Source organism: Falco cherrug, chromosome 4 (genome assembly GCF_023634085.1).
Source record: "Falco cherrug isolate bFalChe1 chromosome 4, bFalChe1.pri, whole genome shotgun sequence".
NCBI lineage: Eukaryota > Metazoa > Chordata > Aves > Falconiformes > Falconidae > Falco > Falco cherrug.
The window spans coordinates 11808326-11835662 of NC_073700.1; the positions used below are offsets into that span (position 1 = coordinate 11808326).

Here is a 27337-nt window from a genome sequence, read left to right on the forward strand (position 1 = left end):
TGACAAAAGTGGCCTCATCTCCACTATTCACCTTTTTTTATGCTTTTATTAGTTTTTTTCCCCTTGGTAATTTTTAGGGGGATTGGGTGTGGTGCTGGTGGGAGGATGCTGGATGGGGACCCCTGGGGCACGCAGGCTCGCCGCGGGGTGAAGGGCAGGGGGCGACCAGGACCCTCGGGTGGGTCCCGGCCTCCGCGGGTGCCCCACAGCCCGGTCGCGTTGCGTGGGGAGATCGGTCCCCACCGCTCCACGGCCGCTTTTAGCTCCCCCCTACTGAGGCATCGCCCCTTTAAGAGCGGGCGGGGCGGCCCCGCCCACCTCTCCCCTCCCTCTCCCCCCTTGGGCGCCCCCTGGAGGCGGCGTGCGGGGCTGCCGGCGTCTCCCCCGCCCCCCCCCTCCCCGCCGCCGGTGCGGGCGTGCGCGTGCGCGCGGCGGCGGGGGCGCGCGGCGGGCGGCGTTCCGTCGGGGCCCCGCGCCGCCGTCCCATTCATGCGGGGCAGCGGCGGCGGCGCGAGCGAGGCGGGCGCGGAGCCCCGGGCGGCGGCGGCGGCGGGGGGAGGCGGGCGCGGAGGAGGAGGAGGCGGAGGCGGCGGCCCGGCGGGCGGCTCGGTGTGGAATGCAATTATGGCTGGCACGGCGGAGGCGAGCGGGGACCGGAGCCGTGAGTAACCCGGGTGCAACTTTCCTCCGCGGGCGCGGCGCGTGCCTTTATCTGCCCGATCGGCCGATTTGTGGAAAAATACGCGGATTTGCCTTTACCGGCCCCAAAAATAGGCGGCGGCGGCGGCGCGGGGCCGGCCCGGGCAGGGCAGCGGCGGCCCGTCGGGGGGCGCGGAGGGGCCGCGGCCGGGCTGGGCTGGGCCGGGCCGGGCCGGCGCCGCGCTGCTGCCGCCCGGGGCCAGCCCGCATTGCGCCCCGCGGCTCCGGCAGCGCGGCCGCGGGAACCGCCTCCCGCCGGGGGACAAAAACCCGCCGAGGCGTTTTCTTTATGGGGCTTCGCAGCGGGGCTGCCGCGGACCGGGCAGGTGCGGGCTGGACCGGGCGGGGGCCGCCCCCCTGCCCGGAGCTGCCGGGGCCGGGGCGGGCGGTCCCGCGGGGATGCCGGGGCCGCGGTGCCTCCCCGCCCGGCGCGGCGGGGCTGGCCGCCTCCCTCTCTCCCGCAGCCCGCCCGCCCCGCGGCTCGGCTCGGTTCGCCTGCCCGGTGCCGCCCCGCGGGCAGCCCGCTGCGCACCCGGGTCCCGCACCGCTGGGGACGGCAGCGGGGCGCAGCCTCGCCCGGGCTCGGTGCCTCGGCTCCCCGCATCCGCCCTGCCCTGCGTCCCCGCTGCCGTCCCCGCCTGCGCTGCCCTGTATCCTGGCTCCTATCCTCGCTGTCATCCCCGCGCCCGCGCAGCCCCGCATCCTCGCTTGGTATCCCTGTATCCATCCCCGCTGCCCCGCATCCGCGCTCTCCCATCCCGGCGGGACGCGGGGTGCGGCATGCGGGCTGGGCTCGCCCCGAAACCCGCAGAGCCGCCGTTTCCCCCGCAGCCGCGGAGCCGGGGCCGGCGCTGCCCGCCGAGGCAGGGCGCCCTGCGGGATGGCCGCCGGCGCCCTGGCTGGGAGCGCTGCTATTGTCACCGCGCCGTAGTTTCGCAGCGCCTGGGCACCTCTCCGACCGGGGCGGGGGCGGCTGCGGTACCTGTGTGCGGGGCTGCGTACCGCTGCGCCCCGCCGCCTCCGCTATTCACCGGGAAGGCGGCGGATAAAGCGGGCGGCACGTTGGCGCTGCCTTCCCCCTTTCTGCCCTGCACACGCACACGGCGGCTCCGGCGTGCCACCGGGGAGGGATTTGCAAAATCTCTGTGGCACGCTGAAATAAATCCCGAAATCCCTTCTTCTCCCTTGTCCTCCTCGCGGGGAATTCTTCCTTCTGCCCCTGGCCGAGCACCGGGGTGGGGGGAGCCGGGGGAGGGGGTCTGGCGTGTAAACAGGGCTTAACATGAAGGTCACTGGTTAAAGAGGAGATGGATGGGAGAGAAGAGCCAGGCATTAACCTCACTTGTTAGCTCCCCCCTTCCTCCGGCTTTGGGGAGGACAAAACAAAAGCAGAACCTGCTAACGGGGGGATGAATATTCATGATCTTTCTCCTCTGCTTTGGGATAAGGAAGGGAGAAAAGTTGGGCAGATGAGCTGCCTTTCCAAAGCTGCTTTTCCTTTGGCTTGCGAGAAAATCTCTTTTTGCTGAGCGCGGGCTGTGTCGGGGGGGAATTACCAGCCTTTTGGTGAATTTCTTTTTTCTTTTTTTAATTATTTTTTTATTTCTTTTGTGTGCGGCTGCAAGGAAAAAAAAAAAGGAAAAAAAAAAAAAAAGAGGAGCCGAGGCTATTGACTACATCAAAGGTTATCCATTTGAAAACACCATTTTCCTCTGAACAGCGGCTAATTGCTTCCTGAACAATCTCAGGGTCTTTTGTATATACTCAGTGGGTAAAATGAGTGACTCGATGCCTCTCTCTCAAGACACTGGTGACCGAAAGGGGTGGAAAGGTGGAGAAGCCAAGGAAAAGCAGCGGGGCAGAAGCCTCTGGGATGAAGCACGGGTAATTTCTTAAGCGGCTGCGAGGAGGGAAGGTTTCTTGCTCCTGCCCGCTTGCCACGGTGCGGTCTGCTGGTGCCGGTGGATGCCGGCGCTGGCAGCAGCGCAGCAGCACGGGGCCGTAAGGAAGGCTGGTAAGGAAGTTTGGATTCAAAATACCCGATTGTGCGTGTGATCCGGCGCTCCCCATCCGCCTGCGGCTTTGGCTGCCGGTGCTGTTCCTCCGAGAGCGGTGAGCCTGGATCTGCTGCTTCCCGAGGGGCTGCGGGGAGGCAGCGCCGGGGGCAGGCTGGCAGGCTCCTACTCCGTTGGGTGGCCAGGCTTTCTGCAGCTGGTACCCAGAAGATTAAAGTTTTGGTGGCGGTCTTTTTGTTAGCACGGCGATAGTGGCACCAGTGAGAGTTTTCCTCTCTTGGCGTGGTTTTTTTTTTTTTGGTTTTTTTTTTTTTTTTTTTCCAATAGATGCATTGGATTTGGAGCAGAGCAGAGGCATCCGCCTTCGTGCATGCTCGGGCTGCGCATGGAGCCGTGGAGAAGAGCCCTTGTGCCTCTCTGTAACACAAAGCTCTTTTCCTACGCCAGGCAGAGCGCCCTGTGAGAGATAAACAAACTCCTCCGAACTCTGGCAGAGACGGGGCCGAGGGCCATGCTGGCGGCTCTGGGCGAGCGCTGTTTCACCGGAGCTTTGCGCAGCCGACATGGAAGAGGGCAATAAAAGCAGCGCTGCTGCGTGCTTCCAGGGCTGCCTCCCCGCCTCCATCCTGGCAGCAGCCGGGGCTGGCCCCTGCTCTGCTCCTGGGTGTAAATGTCACACTAGGCAATTGATTTCGGTGGGTTCGTCACGTTTGACACCCGTTGAACAAAGGGAAGGATCTGGCCCTGGGATCGGACTTAATGAAGGAAACTTGTACGTGTTTATTCTCTGGGCTGAGCGCAGGTCAAGGCCTTTGTTGCTGCCTGTCTTGCTCCTGGCTGTAGCACTAACCGCTGGTGAGAGCTGGGCTCACCCCTGAGCTGGGAATTTCCAAGCAGCAGTGCCCGGTGCTGCCGTGCTGGTGCCGCCGGCTCTCTGCAAACTGGGGGGAGCCTCGCCTGCAGCGTCGGGCTTCTGCTGGGTCCCGCTGGGCTTTGTTGTGACCGCCTTTCCGTGGAGGATGTTTCCATGCTGTGGTAGTTTGTGTCCGTGGTGAGGGGTCTGTCTTTTTTTTTTTTTTTTTGGCACCCCCAGCACGACAGAAGGAAGGTGGACCTTGGGAGGGCCAGGGCAGCGGGAGGTGCTGCCATCCCTCTGTGCAGTGACGGGAAGGTGGATGTGGGTCACCCCAATGCCCATATGCCATCCTCACTGCTTGCAAGATTGGATTTTGCATTGACCTGGGCTGGTGGAATGTAAGAGTGGAGACCTTGGGTTGCTGCTTTCTGCGGTTCATCGATGTCTCCCCCAAATTGTGTCGTTAGATACATGCATGCTATATGGAAGAAACCAGGGGGCAGAGGGCTCCTGGCCAGTGATTGACTGGTGCGTGGCTCAGTGGTGTGCCACATTTGTGGAGGAAGGCCCAAGGGACGGGGGGCTTGGTTCAGCATGGCCCGTGATCCCTTACCCCTTCTGGTTTTGGGCTGGGGCTCCTTCTTCTAGCAAGGTGCTGAGTACTGTGGCTCCGTGCGACGTGGGGAGGAGTGGGTATTTGCCATCACCCGGTGCTGGGGTGGCTGGTTTGGCTTCAGGCTTGGCTTCTTTGGCTGTAGCCCGTGACACGTTCTGGGCAGTGTTATGGGGAACATCCCACTGCAGGTGGATGGGACGTGGTGAGAACGTGTGTGCGCTGACACGGTCCCTGCCCTGCAGCCTCAGCCATGCCCTCTTCAGTCCTGCCCAGGTGCAGCATGAAAGCAGATACTGCAACATGGTCCTCCACCTTCATTTGGAAGCCATGTTTGAGCAAGTCTTGTGCATCACGGAGGAGAAAAGCTGAAGCCGATACATAAATCTTGTTGGTTTCCGTGCCAGGCATGGGCAGACACTGCTCACCTCCTCTGCACTCAGCATGTTGTGTAGCCAAAACGCCCGTCTTCCCAGCGGCTCGTCAGAGCGTGGCCGGGCATGGGGCGGTGTCCTTGTTTGCCTTGCTTCCCTCAGCATCCCATGTCTGCAGCTGCCTCCAGCCCTTGTTCCAGGTGGAAGCCGCCACTTAAACCCCTGAATTAAAAACATTTCAAAGTTTATTTTCCCGTTAGCCAAGGCTTGGCAAACCTCCTCCTTGTTGCTGGTGTGCTGAGATGTTTGAGTCTGGAGAAGAAGTCCATGTCCAGACCGTGGGGCTCACACTCCACAAACACTTTCGCTCCTTTGTCCTCTGAAGTCTCCCTGCGTGGTGCAAGGTGTGCTGCTCTGGGTGATCCCTCTGTCCCTGTGGTGTGGAGTGTCTTGGTGTGATGGGGGCTGAGACCCTTGTCAGCTGCCTGAACCACAGAGGAGATTTGTTATCGCAGGGGTTGATCTGGGGCCTTGTGCAAGCCACGGCGCGATATCCTCTTTGCTTCTTGAGCTGAGCTTGTGAGGGATTTCTCTGGAGAAAGTGCCTGAGGTGAGAGCATGGCAGGGGTACCAGGGACAGGCTCCATGGCTCTGGGGGATCCGCTGTGTGGGGACCATCTCCTCCCATCTGTCCTCCTCTTCCCCCGCAGCCTGCAGATCAGCCCCAGGGCTCGACTCCTGCCTCCACATCTCAGGCATCCTGCAGTCCGCTGGCCAACTTGGCACGGAGACCCAGGAGCGGTAGTAATCCAATTTGGGCAGTTTAGCTGCACTTTGCTAGCCGTGCTGCTGGCCGGAGCTCGGGAGCTTTAATCCGGCTAATGACCCTGGCTTCAGGGGTTGAGTAACCGATGACCGTTGGCTTGGTTTGGTTTTTCTTTCTGTCGACGGCGGAGGACGGAGGCTGAGGCTCTTTCCAAGTCCTGCCCGTGGTAGCGGGGACGGTTTCCAGGTGTAGGTACGTGCAGGGGACCGGAGGGCAGGGGCAGTGTGGAGGGGACACTGCAATCTCCGCTTTCCCATCGGGAGATCCCTTCTTCCTCCTTCCTGTTTTCCGTTTGCTCCCCCGGTTTTTCTGGTGAAGATAAGCTCTTCTGCTGGAGCAATTTTGCAACATACTATTACTTTCAGAAAAGCGAAGCCAGGAAAAATAAAGCCTCTGTCTTCCTTTGGTTGCCTACTGTTTAATGTACAAAATACAGGGGTGGTAGCTGCATTAAAATGTATATAATTATACTGAAGGGAGGAAAAAAAAATCTTGCTAATCACACGTTTTTTGAACTGATAAATGTTGAGTGTTTGGCATTTTCTTGGGAGTTTGGTGGAGCAGAGCTGCAGTCTGGCGTGTGAGGGGTTAGGAGAAGGGCTGGTTTCCCACCATTACCAGGAAGCCGGCTGGGATGCTTGCCCTCCTGGGATGCTCCGAGCCCCTCCAGGTAGCGCTGGCTGTGTCCAGGGCCCAATCCTGTGCAATAGCTGTTGCAGAGGATCGGGCCCTGGACACGACTGATGCTACCTGTATCCAGGCAAATCTCGGTGTCGTCGTAGGAGCCCCGCAAGTCCCTGTGCTTTGCGTGCTTAGTGAAGCAACTGCTTCTGTGTCGGCACACTCAGGCTCTTGCAGAAGTAAATCCCTGGTGAGAGAAGAGGCAGATTCCTGTTGGTGCTTGTGCTGGGGGAAGAAATTTCCCGCATGATGCAGCCCTGTCCCCCCTCCCCTTAGTGTCATGTTGGTGCGAGGGGGTACGGCTGGTGGCTGACTCCCTGGGCAGGGTGGGAGGAAGGATGGTCTCGCCTTTCAAATGACATGATGTGAAAACCACATTTCCTTCTGCGAATGCTGACCCCATCAGAGCTGCTGATAACATCGCAGGTAATTATAATGGCAATAAGTTGTTTGCTTTATGCATGTGGCCGTGCTCTGTGTACGGGTGGCTGCTGTGCTCTTCCTGTGCAGACTGTTAGTTTCAAGAGGGGAAGAGGAAAACCCAAAAATATTTTAGGAGCAGTTTAAAAATAATCTTCAGGCTTGTCTGGTGGGCAGGATGTTTCGCAGAATCATGTTCCCTGCTGGTCCAAGTCCAGCACTGTGACCCTCGGAAGGCTTTGCTGGGCAGTGTTAAGTCCTGTTTTGTCATTTTAGCCAGCCTGAGGAATTGCTGATGGTCTCTGGGGGCCAGGAGCCGGCCCTGGCTTTTGGCTTTTGTGCTGGGTGGGTCGTGCTGCTTCATACCTGAGCAGTGGCAGAGCCAGAGCGTGAGCCCAAGCTGAAGCTCACAGCTGCCGAGGCCTCCATCAAACATTTAAAAACTGTTACGCAGTGCTGCAGCCTCGCACTTCCTCCACCCCCATCTCCTCCTTGGTGTTTTGTATTCCTAGAAGTGCTGGCATGCCGGCCGGGTCCCTGCCTGCCGCCTGCCCGCTGCTGCTTATCTTGGGGTCCGGCTCCTGGCTGGCTGCATCCTTTCCGGAGCCAAGGGGGGCTCTTCCCTCTCTGGCGGGACCAGAATCGGCCCGATGAGTCCTTCTGAAGTCAAGAACCTGTTTTTCAGGCTGATGTCATCGGGAAGAAATGGGGGAGGAGGAAGGCAGGAAGGCAGCGCTGCTTCCGAAGGAGAGCCGTCGCCGAGTCCGTGACGCCACCGGCAGCCCCGGCTTCCACCGACACCCACTATTATTCCTCATTACCGGCACGGCGGTGCCCGCGGGCCAGCCGGCACACGTGGGAGAGGTCCTGCTCCACACGGCCTCGTGCCTGCGTGGGCGAGAGGGAGGGATGCCCGTGCCGGGGGCGTGCGCCATGGCTTGCACCAGAACTCCCATCAGAGCATTTTTCGCCTGGCTGGGTGCACCTTGCACGGGCTCCCTGGCCCTCTGCAGCGTGACCTCCAGCCACCTTGGTTAGCAGAAAGCAAATTTTTGGCAGAGGTGCTTGGATAGCCCCCCCAGCACAGGCGGGGGTGGCTGCCTCCCCTTGGTTTTGTGGCAAACAAGTGGATCCACTGCGCTGGTGCCTGTCGGGGTCTCGGCCCCTCGTGCATGGCGTGGGGCTGGAGCAGCGTGCCTGTGTCCAGCGTGGGCTGGGCTGCAGCCAGGATCTGCAGGGAGGGAAGCAGACGTGCTCTGCTCTCTCCAGCCAGCACCACCTGGGCAGCGCTGCGCCCGCGCTGCCAAATTTGCTGTGCCCAGGTTGTTTGGGTGAGCCCCCTTTGCTGCGGGGGGCTGGGGTGCAGGGGTGCCGGTGTGGGGGCCATGCCAGCGCTGCTGGTCAGGGTAGCGCTGCCAGCAGGAGGGCAGGGTGCCGGCGCAGCCCCTGCTGCTGTGTGTGTGGTGCCTCCCTGTTTCTGTCGGATGCCCTGTGCCTGTTGCACTGTGAATGAAGCCCCCGCTAGTCTCCCGGAGCGGTTTTCCCGGTGGCTGTGTTGCTCTGGGGGGAGGCTTTTGGGCTTATCCCCTTCCCCGCCCCGGCTGTCCCCACTGGCCAGCGAGGCTCTGCTGGCGGTCCGGCTCTGGCTGCTTCTGGGCCAGCTCCACCTTGGGCAAATAAAATGTGGGGCTGTGCTGAGCTGCGCGGAGCGGAGCCAGGACCTGAGCCGATTCCAGCGGTGGTGCTCAGGGCAGCAAAACTGGGATGGCAGGGGGAAGGACGGAAGGCTGGGGGGAAGGAAAGGCAGGCGCGGCTTGGGGTTTAGCTTCGTTTGGAGAAGTTTTGTGGTCTGTTTTAATTGGACCTAACTCTGGTGGCAGTCGTGCTCAGCTCGCCACGTGATGGCACAAGTGCTGGTGTCAGCACGGGGCCAGGCTGAAGCATGGGAATTTCAGCTTAGCCAGGATTAAACCAGCCCCAAAGTGACCTCCCTTTGCTGGGAGCAGAGGGGATCCAGCAACCAGGAACCCTCCTGTGGCAGTGCTTTGTTGCAGAGCAGGAGCTCCCTGCATTCCCTCTGAGATCTAGGGGGAGCACAGGTTTCCCACTCGCCTTGTGGAGCTGGTTGGAGGTGCAGAGGGGTGTGTGTGTGTTGGAGGGGGGAAAACCCAGCCTGGAGAGCTGGGCTGGAAGAGGTGCATTGATCTGAGGAGGGTCAGGTCATTGGCTTGTGTTTGTGGCTGCCCTGGCCCAGTGAAGGATGTGGAGCAGCAGGTTTGGGAGTGAGGAGTGATGCGTTATGCCACAGGGAGTGGGATCAGAGAAGGCAAGGATGCTGGTGGCCAGAGGACCTTTTGTTGGACTGTTCTGCTGGCTCTTGGGAGACCTGGCTTGTGGGTGATCTGGGTCTCTGCAGGTCCAGCTGGACTGAGGTAACGCTGGTTTTCAGGATGTTTATGTGGGGCAGTGCACTGATGGGATGTGAGAACCAGACTCTGGAGCACATGGGCCAAAGCCAAGGTAGAAGTTGGCCTTCAGGGGACTTGGTCTGGACTTCTTTGCTCTGAAGCTGGGGACAAAATATTGTTAATTGGTCCTGGTTGAGGTGGTGAAATTCACATCAGTCTGGAATTTGAAGCCTTGAGCTGATTTGGATGCTGATAGTAGGAAGCTGCGGTCCCATAGCTGGGGTCCCGGCACCTTGGATCGGGGTCTGCCGCGTGATGAGAGGTGCAGAGGGGCTTGGGGTGATGTGTTGTGTTCCGTGTATGCCGATGGACAGAATTCCTAAAGCAGGATGGGGAGGCAGCAGGCTGTGTCCTGTGCAGGTGATGGTCACCCATGGGCTGTGCGTTAGTCTCCATCCCAGGCATCAGTTATCTTGGTCTTTATATTGCTCCTTTGGCTGCAGGGGCTCCAAGGGAGGATGAAGTGCACCCTCCTCCTGGAAAGCATACATCAAGCATGTGGGCTGCATATAGAAAGCCCCTCGGCAGCCCTTACAGGGTCCCTGTAGGGACTTTGATACCCAGATGAGTTGTGAGAATAAGGGAGAGGACAGCCATCGGCTTTCACTTCCAGCGTAGCTGAACAGAGTTGGGGAATATGTGCAATGTCTCCGTCCGTGCCCAGTTTCCATGGCAGGGACAAGCAGTCCTGGCAGGACCTGCTGAAACTGTCCTTGCGTGCCTCTGCCTCGGGATGTTGTGGTTGGGGGAAGCCAGCGTTTCCATCTTGGAAATGCTCATGAGCCTGTCTGGGGTCGGCTCTCCGAGGGCAGCAAGCAGTCTCTTGATGGTGGGAGCACGTGGTGGCTCCAGAGCTGCTGTTCTTGGCATGGTGTGACTTCTTGCAGAGGATCAGAGATGAGGAATTGTGTGCTTGAGAAATGCTATTTAATTTCCTTGCTACTTGTTCTTTTATGCCTCTTTTTGCTGAGGGTCAAGCTTCTTGAAACCCTGGGGCAGTAGATGGCTGCTTGTCATGTTGCTGAGGAGAGAAGAGGTTGAATTCCTTGCCCAGAAGATCCTTGCAAGGCAGGAGTGGAAGCTGCTGTGCCGACACGTGCTGCAGTGGCAGGGCAGGACGGGGTCCTCAGCCCCTGCGTGGGGGGATGGCAGGAGCTTGGGAGGAAACCGAAGATGCTCAAATATTCCTGATGCCAGTGATAGTAATGGAGATTGGAGAGCTTGCCATTGATTTCATCAGGGTGTGGTTCAAGCCAGGGATAAGGTTTGTAATGATTTAACTCGCTTGCTAGGGAGAGACCCCAGCCAGTTTTCCATGACTATGTGCGGTGAAGGAAGGAGTTAAAGTTTAGCCCTGTTGCAGATGATTGCATATGCAGTGCAGCTCTAACTCAGTACTACCACCAGCCTTTCCTCATTGTTACAAGGCTTTTCCCAGGCAGATGAACCTAAAAATACACCAGCTGTATGGTGAGGCTTACTCTCCTGTGGCCTGCAGGCTTTTCTCTCCCCCAGATAATCTCCCCTCTCTCCCCCTTGCTAATTACTGGCAGCTCAGCAGCTCGTGGGTTTGAAAATGGAGCCAGACTCTTCTCGAACTGTTTCCTATTGCTGAGAGCAGCAAGTGACTTGCAGAGATTGCAGGTAAAGACGCATTAGATGCCGTTTCCCCTTCTGGGGGTTGGTTATATGCAGATTTTCAATCCCATTGCTTCCCTCTTCCAGTGTCTCCCACAAAGTGCTGTAAAGCTCTTTGGGGTACCTCGTAGCCTCATCCCACTGCTTGAGAGCAGCTTCTTTCTGAGAAAAACAATGCTTTCCCTAACCCTGAGGGTGCAGACCTGCCTGGGACCCCAGTAACAGTGTGGGGCTCCTCTGGGCCCCTTGCATGGTGGCAGGCAGCATCAGCGGCAATGTGAGCCTACCGTGGGCTTGGTGATGCAGGAGTGGGGATGACGAGGGGGTCTGTGGGTCCCAGATGTGCACCTCTCTGCTTGTCAGCATGTCTTAAACCCTGGCTTTGGCAGTTTCTGCAAGGGCTGCCACTTTGCAGCCCAGCTGCCTGTGCTGACTCGGCATCCGTCAGTGCTTTGGACTCGCTACCCCGCCCAAGTGGAGAGCCGGTCCTTAATGCTCTGTCCAGTCTTTGCCTTTTAAGGTTAGTTTTTCCATCCCAGTACTCCTGCTTTGTGCTATCAAAAGGGATGATTATTTCCCAAAGGGTGATCTCCCATCCCAAACCCAGGTTTCTGGTTGTGCTGTGGGACCGGGGAGCTCGCAGCCTCGCAGGGGTGACTGCTGCGGCCCCTTGCCACTTCGTCAGCAGCAAGCGAGTGGGCTGCTGGCGTTTGTGGGGCTTGTCAGCAGCTTTTTGGCGAAAGGCTCTTTTGAAGCAGGGGTGTGCGAGTGCTGGCCGTGGCCAGGCGGGCAGCCCCATCCAGGTCACACAGCAGCTGCGACTGTCTCAGCGTGGTTGCTTTCGAGGTGAAACCGTGAGCAAATGTCCTGTCTGGCGCGGGATGAAAGGGGCTGGGGCGGATCTGGCGCTTGTGCGGTTGCTTCACGGGCTTTGTTTCTGACTGCAGGTTTCCTGCTATATATATATCTGTGTGTACATGTATATATATGTGTGTGTGCCTGGAAAACAAAACACAAGCCTGTGGTGCTGTCTCGCCGGCGGTGTGGCCCCGCTGCGCGGTGAGCCAGCCTTGCGTGGGGATGCTCGGCGCTGCACCACTTGCTGCCCTGGCGGCATAATGGGGTGTATTTTTGGTCCTGCTCCCCCCACTTGGCATCCAGGCTAGAATGTTTTATTTTATTGCAGCTTGTTTCAGGGCCGGGCTGAGCTCCAGGATGTCTGCTCAGGGTTTTGCCTGCTTTTGGACCGTGGTGGCAATGTGCATGGTGCAGGGCTTGCTTCTTGGTGGTCCTGGGTTGGGTCCCCCCTGGGGCAAGGTGCTACTTGAGTGCAGCCTCATGGAGTTTAGGTGCTGCATGGTTTAAAGTGCATGCTGGCAGAAGAGCTGCCCTGCCGTTAGCTGTACGGTGGCCTCTCCGTGGGGGTTGGAGGCGGTGTGATGGGAGGGAAATGTCCTTTGGCCCCTGCGCTGCTGCTCCCGCGGGCAGGGAGCTCGGGCTGTGCAGGCACCCATGCTCCTGTGCAGGGCTTGCCCACGCTGCTCTGGGCTTCAGCCCTGCTTTAATTCAATCCAAGTCTCAGGAACTCAAATCATTTAATCCTCAAGAAAGCAGACAAAGGAACCATTCCTGCTGGCCATTTCCCCCCCGCCCCCCCCCCCCCCCCCCCCCTCAAATAATTGCTGCTGATGGTCTTAAGCAGGACTGGACAAAACCACCACTGCTGTCAGGTCACTGGGACGAATTGTTGCTGCTAAAGTATATTTAGGAGCAGAAATCTCAGAGGAACTCTGCAGAGTGTCATATCTCTGCTCTCGGCTCGCCCCAGCTCTGCCTTGCTTTGCTCTCATTCCAGCTCTGGAATAGCAGTTCCCTACGTTAATTTGGGAATCTCCTGTTGGGCTTTCTAGCCCTGCTTTGTGGCAGCAGCCCGACCTCCAGTTCTCCTGCTCGCTTCCTGAAATAGAAGTGATGAATCATAGAAATGCACCAAGAAAGCGACTCCCCTGCCCACTCGCCTCTCCCGGCAGGACGATGCTCTGGCTGGCATCCCCGCGCTGCACTGAGCTCCCACTTTGACCCCTGCCGCCACTTCTCTCTGCAGCGTGTCGCTGGCACGTGAGTTTCGTGTTGGTGGTCATCTCCTAGCGAGGCAGCCAGGAGTTCATCATCACATCCATGTTCAGGAAGGGGCTCAGCCCTGTCGTTTGTGGTGGCTTGGTGAGAGCCCTACAGGTTTCCTGGGGTAGGAAAACCCTCCGGCAACCCTGCAGCAAACTGCGCTGCTGCCGGGCTGGTGGCTTCCTGAGCTAGCCGGCGGGTTTGTGCCGACAGCACGGCTCGGTCCCACGCCTCGGTGTGGTTTGGGGCTAATAAGCTCTGATCTGGTGGTTATGCTGTTACCAACAAGCTTGTAAAAATGAAGATGCTGGGCAGCGTGGCTGTCCCCTAAGAACGCGCTCGCCCTGGCAGTGGTGTGGCTGCGTTCTCTTTGCTAGGAGGCTCCAAATGTTGGAAAAAGTGGTGGGAATGGGAGATTAAGGACCATGGGGATGATTTCTAGGGCTGATGGCTTCGTACTTTGGTTGTCTTCACACCCACGGAGTTTTGTGGCACCTGGCTTTGGTATCAGTGTTGCTCATGTGCTGTTGTCCGAACCTCCCTTGAGGCTGTTGCCTTGGAGGTGGATGTGTTGGGGAGCAGGGTGGCAGGCGTGCGGGCAGGGGAGAGCCGGTGGAGATGGCAGATTGGCAGAGTGGGTTTGGAAGTGCTGTGGAAGCTCTGCCCAGAGTGCCAGCGGCCCAGCGGAGCTGGCAGGGCTGCAGGGCTGGCCGGGGCTGAGCTTGCCCGGAGAGGGGAGAGGGTTTTTTGCCTTCATTGGGAGCGGGAGAAGGGCAGAAAAAGCCTTTCCCTTCCCTCAGACCTCTTCCTGGCAGGCTCTGTGGCTTGGGAAGGGGGCAGCAGAATTGAAGGATGCTGTATGGATGTTGGGGTACCTGCATGGCCCAGCTGCTGGACCAGTGACAATGCAGCCCCCCTAGAGCGTGCGTGGAGCCTGGCTGACAGGTTCCACAGCCCTACTGGGAGCAGGCTGCTGAGCTCTGGGCAGCCCTTGGGCCTCATGCAGCCCTGCTGTCATGTCACGGCATGCACAGCTGGCTGCCCTGTGATGACACCCTGCCTGGTCTGGGATGCCGGCAGGGCCGCACAGTCACCGCGGGACATATTTCCTACCTGTACCACTCCCTGGTGGGGATCCTCCTGCAGGTTATCTCGAGCTGAGTCAGAGATGGGTGATAAGGAGAGGGAGGCTCTCCTCTGCTTGCTTTGAGCAGCTTATCTGCATGGCTGGGGTGGGGAGCTGAGGGCTGAGCTCCTGTCTGGTGGCAGATCTTGGGAGCGATGGTCCCACCCTGGGTGGCTGGGTTGTGACAGTGTCTGCAGGATGGGGCCGTGTGCTGGCAGGGGGGTTCACACAACCCCGCGTTAGCCTGGGGGTGCTTGTGCCTGGGGGCAGGCATGGAGGGCAGACCTGTCTGCATCCCGCTCCTCCCCACTGTCCGGGATGCAGAGGTCACACTGCTGTGGGATTTTTGGCTGGCTCCCTGCTGCTTTGCATGCTGGCGAGCCCTAGCCGTGGCACAGCAGCCTGCAGCGCTCTCCATTCTCCCTGCGTGTGCCCCCTCGTCCCTCTGGAGCCTCTCAAACCAACTGCCTGATGGCTGGCCCTGCGTTCCTTAGTGCATATAAATGCCAGAAGGACGTGCTTCTCCTTGCCGTGCCCGCTTGCTTTCCCCCCAGCTCCTCCTGCCCACGGTCCTCCTGGGCTTTGTCAGGCAGGCAGGTGGCAGGGACGGCAGGCAGCGTGCCAGGGCTCTCGGCTCTCCCAGCTCCTTTAAAAGGTGCTTTCAAGATCTTCCTCTGTGTAGGGGCTCGGGCTCTTCTTGCTGCAGACTGGGCTTTTGCACCTGCTCCCGTGCTGCAGTGGAGCGGGGCAGGGGCAGCAAGCCAGGGGGCTCCTCTCGAGGCTTGTTAGCAGCCGTCCCTGGCTAACGCTTTGGTGCTGCTGGTGGCCTTAAAAGCCAGGTCAGGGCCAGCTAGCCCAGGTGAGGTGTATGTATGGGCTAGGTGTGCCGGAGCGCATCGCCAGGCTGCTGCCTGCCAGTCTGGTCCAGCCAAGGGCTGCAGGCACGCTCGAGTGGCTGCTGCTCTTCCCGAGGGGGCCTGGGGGGGGTGAGGGCAAGGTGGTGCCCCTTGGGGCAGGGCAGCTGGTTGGCGGGTGAGGCTGGGGTGGTGGGACAAAGTGCATGGCAGCTCTTCAGTGGGGACATGCTGTGCACAGCGATGTGTGACCAGGCGGAGTTGTCCTTAGCATCTCGCAAGTTCTCTTGGTCCCTGTACCAGGGACACGTTTTCCTCTGGGGCAGAAGGTGGTGGGGGATGTTTTGTTAGGCTGTCTGCTGGAAGAGTGTGAAGCGGCAGCGTTTCTGCTGCGTGGGGTGGAACAGGCTTGACACCGTGCAGGAAAGCCTCCTAACACTGCTCTTCTTGTATTTCTCCCTCTAGGGCTGACCAGACTGGCTGTGCCCACGATGCCCTGAATGCCGAGCGCAGCGGAAGCAGAGGAGACTGTGTCCCGTTAGTTCCTCCTCCCTCCTTCATCCCTTTAGTTTGGGTTTGTTTCTATTTATTTTGTGGCTGGGTTTGGGCATGGCCTTGGCTGGATGTGAGGCTGCTGCAATGCGGCTCCTTTGGCTCAAGCACCACTTGTCCATCAATGTTTGGACCTTGCTGCTCTTGGGGAGCACCTGGCTACCGCTGGCGGAAGGCAGCCCCAAGTCTCCCTTTAGGACTTTCCCGGTTACAGACTGGAGCTTGACGCACTTGGTGGTCCACAACAAAACTGGGGAGGTCTACGTGGGGGCTGTCAATCGGATCTACAAGCTCTCCAATAACCTCACGCTCCTGCGGACCCACGTGACGGGGCCCGTGGAGGACAATGAGAAGTGTTACCCTCCACCCAGTGTTCAGTCCTGCCCGCACGGGCTGGTCACCACCAACAATGTCAACAAACTGCTGCTGGTGGACTACTCGGGGAACCGGCTGATTGCCTGTGGCAGTGCCTCCCAGGGTATTTGCCAGTTCCTGCGGCTGGACGACCTCTTCAAGTTGGGTGAGCCCCACCACCGCAAGGAGCACTACCTCTCCAGCGTCAATGAGTCGGGCACCATGTCTGGGGTCATCATCGAGGTGCTGAATGGGCAGAACAAGCTCTTCATTGGGACGCCTATTGATGGGAAGTCAGAGTACTTCCCCACCCTCTCTAGCCGCAAGCTGATGGCCAATGAGGAGAATGCGGAGATGTTTGGCTTTGTCTACCAGGATGAGTTTGTCTCCTCCCAACTGAAGATCCCCTCGGATACGCTCTCAAAGTTCCCCACCTTTGACATCTACTACATCTACAGCTTCAGCAGTGAGCAGTTTGTTTACTACCTGACCCTGCAGTTGGACACCCAGCTCACCTCGCCTGACTCCACTGGGGAGCAGTTTTTCACCTCCAAGATCGTCCGCCTCTGCGTGGACGACCCCAAGTTCTACTCCTACGTGGAGTTCCCCATCGGCTGCGTGCAGGACGGCATTGAGTACCGCCTGATCCAGGATGCCTACCTGACCAAGCCTGGCAAGGCTTTGGCCAAGTACCTGGGCATCTCAGAGCAAGAGGATATCCTCTTCACCATCTTCTCCCAGGGCCAGAAAAACAGGGTTAAGCCTCCCAAGGAGTCTGTGCTCTGCCTCTTCACGTTGAAGAAGATCAAGGATAAGATCAAGGAGCGCATCCAGTCATGCTACAGAGGGGAAGGGAAACTTTCGCTCCCCTGGCTCTTGAATAAGGAGCTGGGCTGCATCAACTCGGTAAGTTCTCACTTGTCTCTACCCAAGCCAGGCTGTTGCTGGCTCCTGGCAGTGCGCTCTGACTGGACCTTTCCTGGTGGGAGGACTGGTGCCGTTAGGGCCGGGTGTGCAGCTTGCTCAGTAGCATTCCTTGTGGAGAATCACGGCTTCGTTGTGGGGTGGCCCTCTGGGTCTGGGTTGTGTTGGTGCCTGTGGTGAGACCGAAGCAGAGGGCCCCATGCTGGTGCAGGTGCCTGCGTCTGGTGCCCCTGCGTTGTGATTTGGGGAGTGTGGGTGAGTTGGGCGGGGAGGGCAGGATGCTCAGTCCTCAGGGCATCTGCTGCAGCTCTGCTGGGGAGTCCCTTGCAGATGGCACACGTGAATTTGTGAGGGTTGCCTTACCTGGGATTTGGTGGTAGCCGAGCAGAAGGTGTTGGGGGCAGTAGGCTGTGGGAGACAGGGAGTGTGGACCTGATGGAGAGAGGTGGGGAGGTTGGTGGCCCTGGTAGAAGTTGGTCAGATGCTCAATGTGGAGGACCGATGTCCTCTCCATGGAGTGCTGGAGAGGAGGACAGAGGGCACAAGGCACCATCAGTGAGGTGGGTTTTGAGCGTGGCCGCTGCAAGCTGTCATCCAGAGGGGCAGGAGGTGCGATTCCCAGCCAAGGGAGCCCTCCCCTCTGTTCCCTGGGGTGCGGATGTGTCTGGCCCCTGCTGGTGGCTCAGCTGCTCAGTGTGGGGCCTGTGAGCAGTGGGGAGCGGGTCAGCTCCCTGCTTGGCTCTCTGGGTTTGTTTTCCACCTGAACTATTACTATTGCTGGACTTTCTTTTTTCTAGGCAATGTTATAAACCGTGAGTGGTCACGGGGAGGCTACCGTTCTGCGTGACAGGGAGGTATTACGCTGGGCATCACCCAGCTAAGCTATATAGTCGCAAGGCAGGGTCAGGTACCTGGCAGAGAGGGGTTTTGGGGTGTTGGTGCATTTGGTGGAGTCTGGTGGAGGTCCTGACACCCTTGCTATCGCCCACTTCCCCCCCAGCCCCGCTTGCTGGTGCTCGGCACCCATCAGTGAGCCCCCAGCCCTGCCTGAGCAGGGTTTTGTGTGCCTGGCGGAGCAGGCAGGTGGGTAGGGGGTCCCTGCGGAGCAGCCCTGCCTTCCCTCCCACCGTCCTCCCCGCAGCTCTGGAGGAGACAGCTAACAGCTGCCTGACAAAGTAAAGGGTTTGCTGTCAAGAGCGCTGGGCTCGCAAATCAGATTTTGGCTTTGAACTAATTCAATTTTGCTGGAAAATGATGAAATCGTTACACTGCTGCCTGTTGGGTCGCGCAGCTGCTGGCTCCGGCAGAGGAGATGCTCACTGCTTCCTCCCGCTCGCTCTCCCGGTGCCCCACGGCAGCGCTGTGCCCCCCGGCTTTGGGGGTGGGTGCTCTGCCCCCCTGCACTTTGGGCACAGTTTCATGCTAGGAGGATCCTGGGTTTGCTGCCCGGTGGTCAGCCCACCCATGTGTGTAGGTGGACCTCAGGGTGCTCTTTGGGTCCTGCCAGATGTGGCTCGTGCAGGTTGGAAGGATGTGTGCCCCGATGGGGTGGCTCCTGCTTTCGAACAGGTTGGGTTAGGGGGTGCTGCCTGCCCCCAGGGGAGCCAGGTGCTGTTTTTTGTCCCCATCCTGCTCCAGCTGCCAAGCAGAGCTGGGAAAGGCATGACTGGATCGTGAGTCAAACCCTCAGCCCCTTGCTGTGCTGAGTGCAAGCCAAACCAGACCCCGTGGAGCATGTAACCTCTTTCTGGCAGGAATTTCTGTGCCCCTAATAAAACACAGCCACCTCTGGGATGGGTCGTGGCAGTGACAGATCTCTCAGTAGTGAGTGCTGGCCAGAAAATAAAGGGCATGCTGCTTTTTTATTTTTAAGGAGGCAGAATGTAATTGCTCAAGTCAGTAGTTGTTTGGGATTTACACCCTGTCCATATGGAAAATGTCCCAGGAGCTCTCTTGCTCCACTCCTTTGCAGCAGCAAGGGACTGAGGCTGGTCCATGCCGAAGGAGGCTTTGCCAGCACACTGCTCCTGGACCTTGAGTGGTGCTGGGACAAGAGATGCTCATTCCCGGCACTGCAGAGCAGCTCCAATTCTCTGGAGCTGGTGCCAGAGCCAGGAGGAGAGGCCGCCAGTGTTGGCAGCTAGCTCAGGAGGTGTTGGTGGTTCCTCCCCGGTGCTGGCGAGTAGAGCGAATTGCTGTCTCCTGTTTCTCTCTCCACTTCTGGGATCCAGCTATCCGGCAGTGGGAAGGGGAGTGAGACCCCTCATGCTGGTGCACTCGGACCCAAGCATGGAGTCGTGCATACAGCAAAGGCGTCCGGCAGGGTGGTCCGGTCCGGTCCTGGGGTGCAGCCAGCCCCGCTGCCTAAATCGCTCCTGAGCTCGTCCGGAGGCTTTGCTGCTGGCTGTGTTTCACTGAAGAGGGGTTCGCTGTTGTGTAGCCTGGCTCTTTGCTTCCCCTGTGCAGTGCAGGGACTGGGGGTCTGCGTGCCCATGGCCAGACGTGCTCAGTGCATCAGCCCAGCACACCCATCCCCAAAATGGGGGGATGAGGATCTGATGTAGCAGGGCTGGAAAAAAGGACAGTGGCTTGGAGCTGGATGCAGATGTTGCAGCAGGGAGTGATTTGGGGTTCGCGGAGTCCTTGACCCCCGGGCTGGCAGCACGGGTAGAGCCACTGGCCGGAGCCAGCAGGATGTGGGCAGCAGCTTTCCCTGGGCTGCTCCAGGGAGAAAATGAATTTTGACTCCTTAGTGGGGCTTGCTGCCCAGCCTGCTGGCACAGGGCAATGGCTGGTGACAAACTGGCCCGAACTGGGCCGGGATAAGCCAAATCCTTCCTGGGGCAGCCAGAGAAATGCAGGTGTTAATGAACCATACCACACTGGGATTATTCCTGGCTGGCGATTAACGTGCAGAAAGCCTGGCATCCCAGCCGGGCACTTGGTACCTGCCTCCCGCAGCCTGCTCCCTGGCTCTTCGGGTGTCCCCTTGCCCCACATCCTCCGTTGCAGCCCCTGGGGGGCACAGGGAGATGGGGTGAGCCTGTAATGGTGTTAACTGGCGAATTACTGGCTAATTAATAATGCTGAGCAGCGCGAGGCTTGCCTCTGCTGTCTGCTCCCTCATTGCTTTGGTAAGTGGGCTTGAAGGGAGTCAATGAGACAAGACACGTCAAGGAGACGCTTGCTCTTGCTCACTTGGTGCTGTGGGCACCCCCTCCCGCAGGCCGCTTCCCCTGGGAAATCCAATTTTCCTGACCCGATTTCGGAGAGGCCGATAGTGCTGGGGGAAAGGAGAAGGTAACTGTGCTGCAGAGGTGGGGGCCTGGGGTGTCTGGCTGCCAAAGGAAAGCACTGAAATAAAAACAAAAGGAAAAAAATAATTAAGGAAGGGCCAAAACAAACAGCCCCCCCTTGCAGTGGGCTGAGGCCGTGGTCCCTGCAAACGCCCTGCGACACCCGCGCTCGACGCCTCCTGCGGATCCCAGCATCTGCAGGCTGAAACACTGCAAGGTCACTGGCCCTCGCGTGCTGTGGTGCGTGTCGGTCCCTGCCGGCACTGGCTGGGGGACAGCTGTCCCCTCTGTCCTTCCATCCCTCCATCCCACCGCATCCGCCAGGGATGTCGGCTGGTGCCCTAACCCCGCGCTGCGCTGCCGCCCTTGGCCCGACCTCGCCGTGCAGCCTGCCTGTGCTTCCCCAACGAGGCATTTGCCGTTAATGAGCTAATTGTCAGCGTAATTATTTATCGAGGTGGTGTCGGCATCTCTGCGGTGGCGGGCACTCCTCACGGTCCTGGAGCACAGCTGTATTTGTCGTTTCCCAGAGAGTTTGTTGAGACAAAGCAGAGAGGAGTAAACACCGTAAACATCTCTGCTCTTGCATATTCAGCAGCGGAGGGGCTGGGGAAGCTGCAGACTGAGCATGGAAGAGCAGAAGCTGCTCCCAGGGGCTGCAGGCGCTTAAATACCTTCATGCCATTGCCCTTAGCCCCTCTGCTACTGCTGGTGGATGGGTGGAAGGTGCTGGGATGCTTTTTTACTGAGGCAGAGAAGAGGGACTGTCTGGGCCAAAGAGTGTGTTTTCCCAGCGAAATGCCTGAAGGATCCTGGTGTCCAGCTACGAGCTGGGTATTGGCCGGAGCATCGCTTCTGTCTTGCTCCATGGTTGGGAAGATAATTTTCTCAGGTCCGTTGTTTTAAAATGTCTAGCCGGGTGATGCAGAGGAGGATGCTTAGTGCGCGTGCTGGCTGATGGAGAGGAGAGGACACTTGCAAGGCTGGGTGGGATTCAGAGGGTGGGTGGAGAGGTTCTGATTCCCCTTCCCCCTTTTTTTCCTGTGGTCACAGAGGCAAGTTGTGCCCCAGGTTCCTGTTTTGGGGATCCCCGCACCTCTCATGCTTCTCTGTGGGGGTTCCCCCAGTTTAGGGAAGGACGAGCAAAGGTCAAGTGGTTAATCTTTAGCTATGACCTAACTCAGGCACGCAGCAAAGCAGAAGTTAGAGTAACTGAGGAAGCAGCCCAGCATCCCCAGACCACCCGGGGAGGCCAGTGTCCCAGTTTTTTCCTGCTGGAAGGCTGACACAGCACTGAGTCCCCACTGCAGGCTGGGGTGGAACCGCTGGCCTTGGGGCTGGCGTGGCGGCAGGGCGAGGAGGGCGAGCAGCCTTGCCGTGGCTGCAGGAGGCTGAAGCCGTTGTGGCTGTGAGTGCATTGTGCCAGGGCATGGAAAACCGCCGTGTTTTCCCTCCTCGCTGTGGGTGATGCAGGTTGCTGGTGGGAGCCAGTCCGAGCTGACCATCATTTCCCAGGTGCCGGTGAGTGGGAATAGTCGAGCTATGTACTGCCCGTGCGTACGTGGAACTCGGCATTTTCCCATATGCTCTGTGCACATGCTGTATGGATTTAGAACCCCTTGGGGACTGGCATGCATTTGGAGGCTGCTGCTTGCCAAAAAACCTCTCTCCTTTAAATTCAAAGTTACATAAGGAACCTTGTGAAGCAGAAAAATGCCGTGGCCAGAGCAGGCTGGCTGCCCTTCGGCCGTGCCTGCCGTGCTGCCCTAACCTCCTGCACCCAGGCTTGCTGCCACACTTGGGAAATTTGGCTGGAGCCCCTCGCTGCCTGGGGTGGGCCAGGGCTGCTGGGGGTGGATTCTGCTGGTGCTGTGTGAGGCCATTGTCTAGCGTTGGGACCTCTGGGGGGCCCGTGTGCCCCCAGGCTGGAGACCCGTGGCCAGGGTCTGTTGTTCTACTCAGCAGGTCAGGGTGAGCGTGGTCGATGGGAGAGGGCAAGTGCTGCAGAGCTGGTCCCGGTCCTGCTCCCCATCCTGCTTCCCGGCTTTCACAGTGGGCATCCCTCTTGCTTTGCCTTGCCCGTCAGGGTGGCTGTCCTTGTCAGAGGTCCCTCCTGTCGCAGCCCTGAGGGCAGAGAGGGGCTGGTGCAGCCTTGCCTCTGCCGATCCCCAGGCAGAGCTTGCAAAAGCTTCTCCCAGACCTGCGGGCAAGCGCTGAGCCGAGGCGGCAGCTGGCTGAGCCAGGTGCCTTGTCTGGGGCAAGGCAGCACGAAAAAATGTGGGGATTTCCCGAAGACATTCCTGTGGGAGGAGGGACAGGGCTGGCAGGTGGGTAGTGTGTTTGCTGGAGGCTCTGCTATGTGAAGTGAGGCTCTTTCAGGAGCCCTGACCCGTTTGTCTTGGCACGGCCTTGGCTGGGAAGTATTTTGTCTCTGGGGGGAGGCTGGGATGCAGGATTCAGCCCCTCCTGCCTTACTGTGGAGCGATTTTCTTTTTGAAGCAAGCACCACGGTGAGGAGGAGAGGGGTGTGTGTGTGTTGGGGAGCTCGTGCTGGCATCCCACGTGTCTGAGATGGCTGCGGCGGGGATGGGGGGGGAGCAGGGATGCTGTGCTGGCTCCCGCTGGGTTTGTAAGTGCTGCTCTGTAAGATAAAGACTGAGAGCCTTGGTCTTGGTCTGCAAAGCTTGTTCAGATGCAGAGGGATTGCATGCCTTGGATGTGTCCCAAGTGCCTTACATCAGCACATAGGGAATTTCAGGGAAGCATCAGCTCATCCCTTCCCTAGGCTGGTGTGGTGGGATGGCTGGGACAAGAGGGGCTGCTGAAGCAGCTGTAGCTGATGGCGTAGAGGTGGGAGATGGCTGATGGCCGTCTGGGAGGTCCTGCATTTGGGGCATTGGCAAAAAGATCATGTCTCCTGTTTTCTTCCAACAGCCTCTGCAGATTGATGACAATTTCTGTGGCCAGGATTTTAACCAGCCGCTGGGCGGGACCATCACCATCGAGGGGACTCCGCTTTTTGTGGATAAGGAGGATGGGATGACCTCGGTGGCTGCCTACGACTACAGAGGACAAACTGTCGTCTTTGCGGGCACGCGGAGTGGGAAGATCAAAAAGGTAGGGAAACCCTCAGTCATGCTGATGGGGAGGGATGGCTGCTCGCCTTGCCGGCCCGTTTTGGGGTACAGGTAGGGCTGTGCCCCCCTCACAGCATGACTTGATATTGGGGGTAATGTACAAAGGGCTGGTGAGGGGCAGTTTCCTTTTGATCCTCCCAGCCAGCCAAATTTACAAAACCTCTGTCTTTTGGAAGGGTTATTACCTCGGGGAGTTGAGTCCTGGCTGCTGGTGGATCAGAGCTTGTCCCGTTGTGTCTCAGGGCAGACAGGTTTGCCCTGCAGCTGCCACAGGACAGCTTCTGTCTGTCCAGGTCCATGTGGCTTTGCTGTTGACCTGGGCAGGGTGAGCAGAAGTGGGTGCTGATGGCTGCAGCCTGGTGCAGGGGAGACTTCTCTTCCCATACCCCACCATGGCACGAAAGGCTGCTTGTTGGTGGCAATTAGAAGATAGCTCCGTTTGCCTCTCTCTGCCTGCATCTCCACAGGGCACAGATTTCCTGTTATCATAACATCATGCCTATAATTACAGCTGTACTTGCCCTGTATAAACATAGCTTGTGCTAAATGCATCCTCAGCCAGGGAAAGGTAATGTGAAGGTCCTGGTATGGTCCCTGCCAGGGGCAGGAGAACCGGCGCTTGCCTGGGGGTTCTGGCCCATTGCTCTGTGGCTTGTGATGTGCTCTAGCATCCTGTCCTGGGCACAGCACCCTGTGTTTTTGCTGCTTCTCCTGATGTGTGCTGGTCAGGGTGCCATGGAGGAGACAGGGTGGCTTCCCTGGCGGCAATCAGGAGCACGGTGCTGTTGTGGACACTAGTTCCCTTATGTCCTGCTTGCTCTGCCCGTGTTGCCCCTGGGCCCCTGACCTGCTTGTGGCCCTGCCTGTTAGCAGAGTGTTCAGGGGCAGGGGGCACATGGGCAGCATATGTTGGTGTGGGGGGCAGGATGCTGGTGGTCCTCTTGAGCCCCACATCCTCTGCTTGGCTTTTTGCGGTCCCTGAGGGGGGGCCATGGCGGCGCCAGGGCTGAGCGGGGCTGTGGGGAGCTGACGGAGGCAGCTCGTCCTCCCTTCCGGATCGATGAGGGATCCAGAGGGACTGGTGTCGCGTTGCTGGCGGCTTCTCCTGCCGCTGGGCTCCAGATGGGAGGTTTTAAATGGGGATGGGAAGGAAGGAGCGTGAGGGAGGAGGGTTCACAAAGCAACACGGACAGTGTTAGACCTCTGGTTCCTTACTTATCTGGAAAGGCCGGCGGTTACTTTTTACACAGCAGATTTGTTTTTTCCTCTCCCTTCTTTCAGTTTTTCTGTGGACTTTGCACCTTCAGAGCCACTTGCCAAGAGTGATCTAGGGTGGGTGTCTGGCCAGGGTGCAGGCTGCAGGCTACAGAATCGTGGCTGAGGGCAGGACTTGGAGCCCAGGTCTGGTCTGACCATCCTTCAGTCCTGCAGGCCTTTTCACAGCTTGCTTTTTGTTGGTTTCCAAACTTGGTGCTGCAAAGAGCTGGTCTGGCTCTCTGGCCCTGCAGGGCAGGAGGACATGGAGCAGGAGCTCCATGGAGACCCAAGAGGTGGCCTCGGTCCTGTCCCAGCACTGGGATGCCAGGCTGCTTGTGTAGGCTTGTCCTGCCTGGAGTCCCCAACCCCCCCTGGGGTCGCAGATCACTCTGATTGCAGCCGGGGAGCACTTTGCAGGCTCTGAGCCCTGTGCTGCCAGGTCCCCCCTCGTCCCTTGCTGTGACCTTGGGGTGGGCAGCCCAGCCTTTCTGCAGCAGGGGCTGCCTGGCTGCCTGGCAAAGCGCTGCCTCAGCAGCTACCCGATCCTGCTGCCTGGCTGCCAGTGGGGCTGGAGGGAGGGGAGGGCTCCCCCCTGCCTGGGGAGTGTGAGACAGGGGCTGCCGACCTGTCCTCAAGTGGTGCCGACGTGTCCCCAGCCAGGGGATGGGATGTCTGGCAGGGGTCCAGCGGAGTGTGGCCAAGGTAGCTCCTCCAGGTGGAAGATACAGGGGGGATGCATCCCACAGCAGTGGTCACAATCCCTCTGCTTTTATACCATCGGAGTTTAACACTGTGCCCTTGGAAGCACCCGTGTTAGGCTTGGTGCAGCCTGGTGGCTTCTCTGCCCTCCTGTGGGCCCATCCTGCACTTCCCAGTACCCCCTGGCTGCTTCTTTGGGGAGGGAGGGCAGGGCTGTGCCGACAGCTGGGTGCTCCCCTCCCCATCCCCAAGAGCCCTGTAATGGATGCTGCTCTGCCGAGGGGGCACGAGGGGGCACGGATCTCACCATCTGGGCTGGGGTAAGGTCAGGGCAGAGTTAGTGCCACGTCTGGATTTTCCTTGGAGGGCAGCTTCCATGCCCAGCATTTGTCCAGGCTGTTGTGTGCAGACAGAGCCTCCCTTTGTCCCCCTTGCCCCAAAAGCTGTGCGAGCCTCTGGCCGCCCTGCAGCCTCTCCCGGCCCCGCCAACAGTTGCTGCTGCAGGGCCGGGTGCTGGGCAGCACCTGCTGCCACCGCAGCTGCAGGGAGACCCCGATTGCAGGGGGGTGGAAAGATATCGCAGGCAACATCAGATTTGCAAAACTGGCTGTGGGATGGGGGCTGCGGGCTGGGCTGGGGAGGCATGGGGGGGACGGAGATACAGGACCCCTGGGATGCCAAGTGGGTCACAGCGGCAAAGCCCCTGGCAGCCCGCTCTCAGCTTGTCCCTGCAGGATGGCCAGGCAGGCGGTTATCTTTGGCTGGCCCCGAGTTATGCGGAGAGGCCAGGGCTGGAAAGCCTCGGCCCCGTGCGCTCACTGTCCTGCATGCCAGCCGTCACAGGGCTGGGGTGCCTGGGGAATTCCTGCCGCTGCCCCGGTGAGCGATGCAGGGATGACTTCTCACGCTGCTGGGGCTGGCAGTGGCTGCTTCCTCCGCGCTCCCGGCTGGTGCGCTGGGGACCCGGCCTTGCACGCTGTGGTCTGGGGTGCTGCAGATGGGGAAGCGCCGTGGGGACAAAAGCTGTGAGCGTGCTGCAGTGGGGATGTCCAGGGGGTATTTGCGCAAGGGAAGTGAGGCTTGCTTGCTAATGCTTGGGTTTTTCCTGGAAACCACCTGTCCTCGCTTGACAATCTTTTCACTGAGCTGTTGTCATTTTCCCAGGTTGTCAGTCTTATTTTTTTGGGTGGACAGAAAGCTGTGTGTGTAATTGCAATGGGAGTTACTCAGTCGCATGCTGGAAAGACATGTTTGATGCTGCACACGTAGTCACCTCTTAACCTGTGCATGCTGAGGACTTGATTTTGGGTGTGCTTGAAGTGTAGTACGGGGAGAGGGAAGAAGGACGATGCTGGAGGGGGTGTGCTGGTGGTGCAACCCCCTCCCAGTAACTGCAGGGTGCTGGGGCTGGCGGCTGGGAGCTGGGGCAGTGGGGCATCCTGGGAGGTGCGGCTGCCCTTGTTAGCTTGCCATCTGCTCCTTGTTATGCAAACAAGACACTGCCTCGGGGCTCTGCTGAGCACCAGTGTGGCCCTTGTGGGTTGACCCAGTTTTGGGTGCTGCCTGGTTATTTTTGGGGGTTGAGCTGAGCTCCTCCCTCAAAGTAGCTGGTGGCTCCCTGCCCACTGCCGTCCCGGCTGCTGCAGGGCAAGGAGGCTGCGTGCGAGCTGTTGCTCCTGCCACAGCCCCGCAGAAGTTATCCAGCACCACCTGGGATCCAGGCACTGAAGATCCCCACGGCAGGCGTGGTTGTGGGGTGGTGCAGCCAGTGCATCCCAGCCAGGGTAGCATTGGACTACACATCCCTGGTGGTCAGCTGAGCTCATTTTTTTGAGGATTATCTGGCTGCCCAGTTGCCACTGTAATCCCTGCAGCTCCCTGCCCTGTCCTGAAACCAGCTGGCCTTGGGTGCAAATGCATCAGGACGTGTCTCCATTGGGAATCTGCTCCCCGCCGGGGCTCACGCTTGCCACAGCTTGTTTATTCTCTCCCACGGAAAAGCACAGCTGAACTGACCACACATCTGGCTTCTTTGGCTTCTTCAGTTTAATAATAATAATAATAATAAACAACAATTCCTCACACTAAGTGGGTCATCCCCATCCTTACACAATGGGATGCGGTGCTCCTTTTCTGTCCTGGGGAGGACCAAGGGGCTCTCCTGCAGCCCCTGTCCTGCCCAGGGCAAGGAGATGGGGGTGCTCCAGGGGACCAGATTTTGGCAGCCCATGGAGGCACCCCCTTTGAGTAGGGTTCTCTTAAAGCTTCGGAGGAGGATGCTTCTGTGTGTTTACAACCCTTTGTGTGTCTGAGCAATATGACCTGAAAATAGGTGCTGTGGGGAGGGGGGGCTGCTGCCTGGTGGCTTTTCGGGAATTTCCTTGTTGCCTGCTGGCTCTCATCCCATCACAAAAGCCCCCATGTGTC

At 59.0% G+C, this 27337-nt stretch overlaps 1 protein-coding gene across 1 annotated transcript in view; it reads left to right on the plus strand.

Annotated features, from left to right (window-relative positions):
• The first annotated feature begins 434 nt into the window (after nucleotides 1-434).
• PLXNA1 (plexin A1) overlaps nucleotides 435-27337 on the plus strand; it is a 121453-nt gene continuing 94550 nt past the window's right edge. Inside the window, exons 1-3 of the mRNA XM_055708731.1 lie at nucleotides 435-661; nucleotides 15157-16503; nucleotides 22752-22934. Coding sequence (XP_055564706.1) covers nucleotides 15301-16503; nucleotides 22752-22934 — 1386 coding nt within the window. The 5' untranslated portion in view covers nucleotides 435-661; nucleotides 15157-15300. The remainder of the gene's footprint in view (nucleotides 662-15156; nucleotides 16504-22751; nucleotides 22935-27337) is intronic.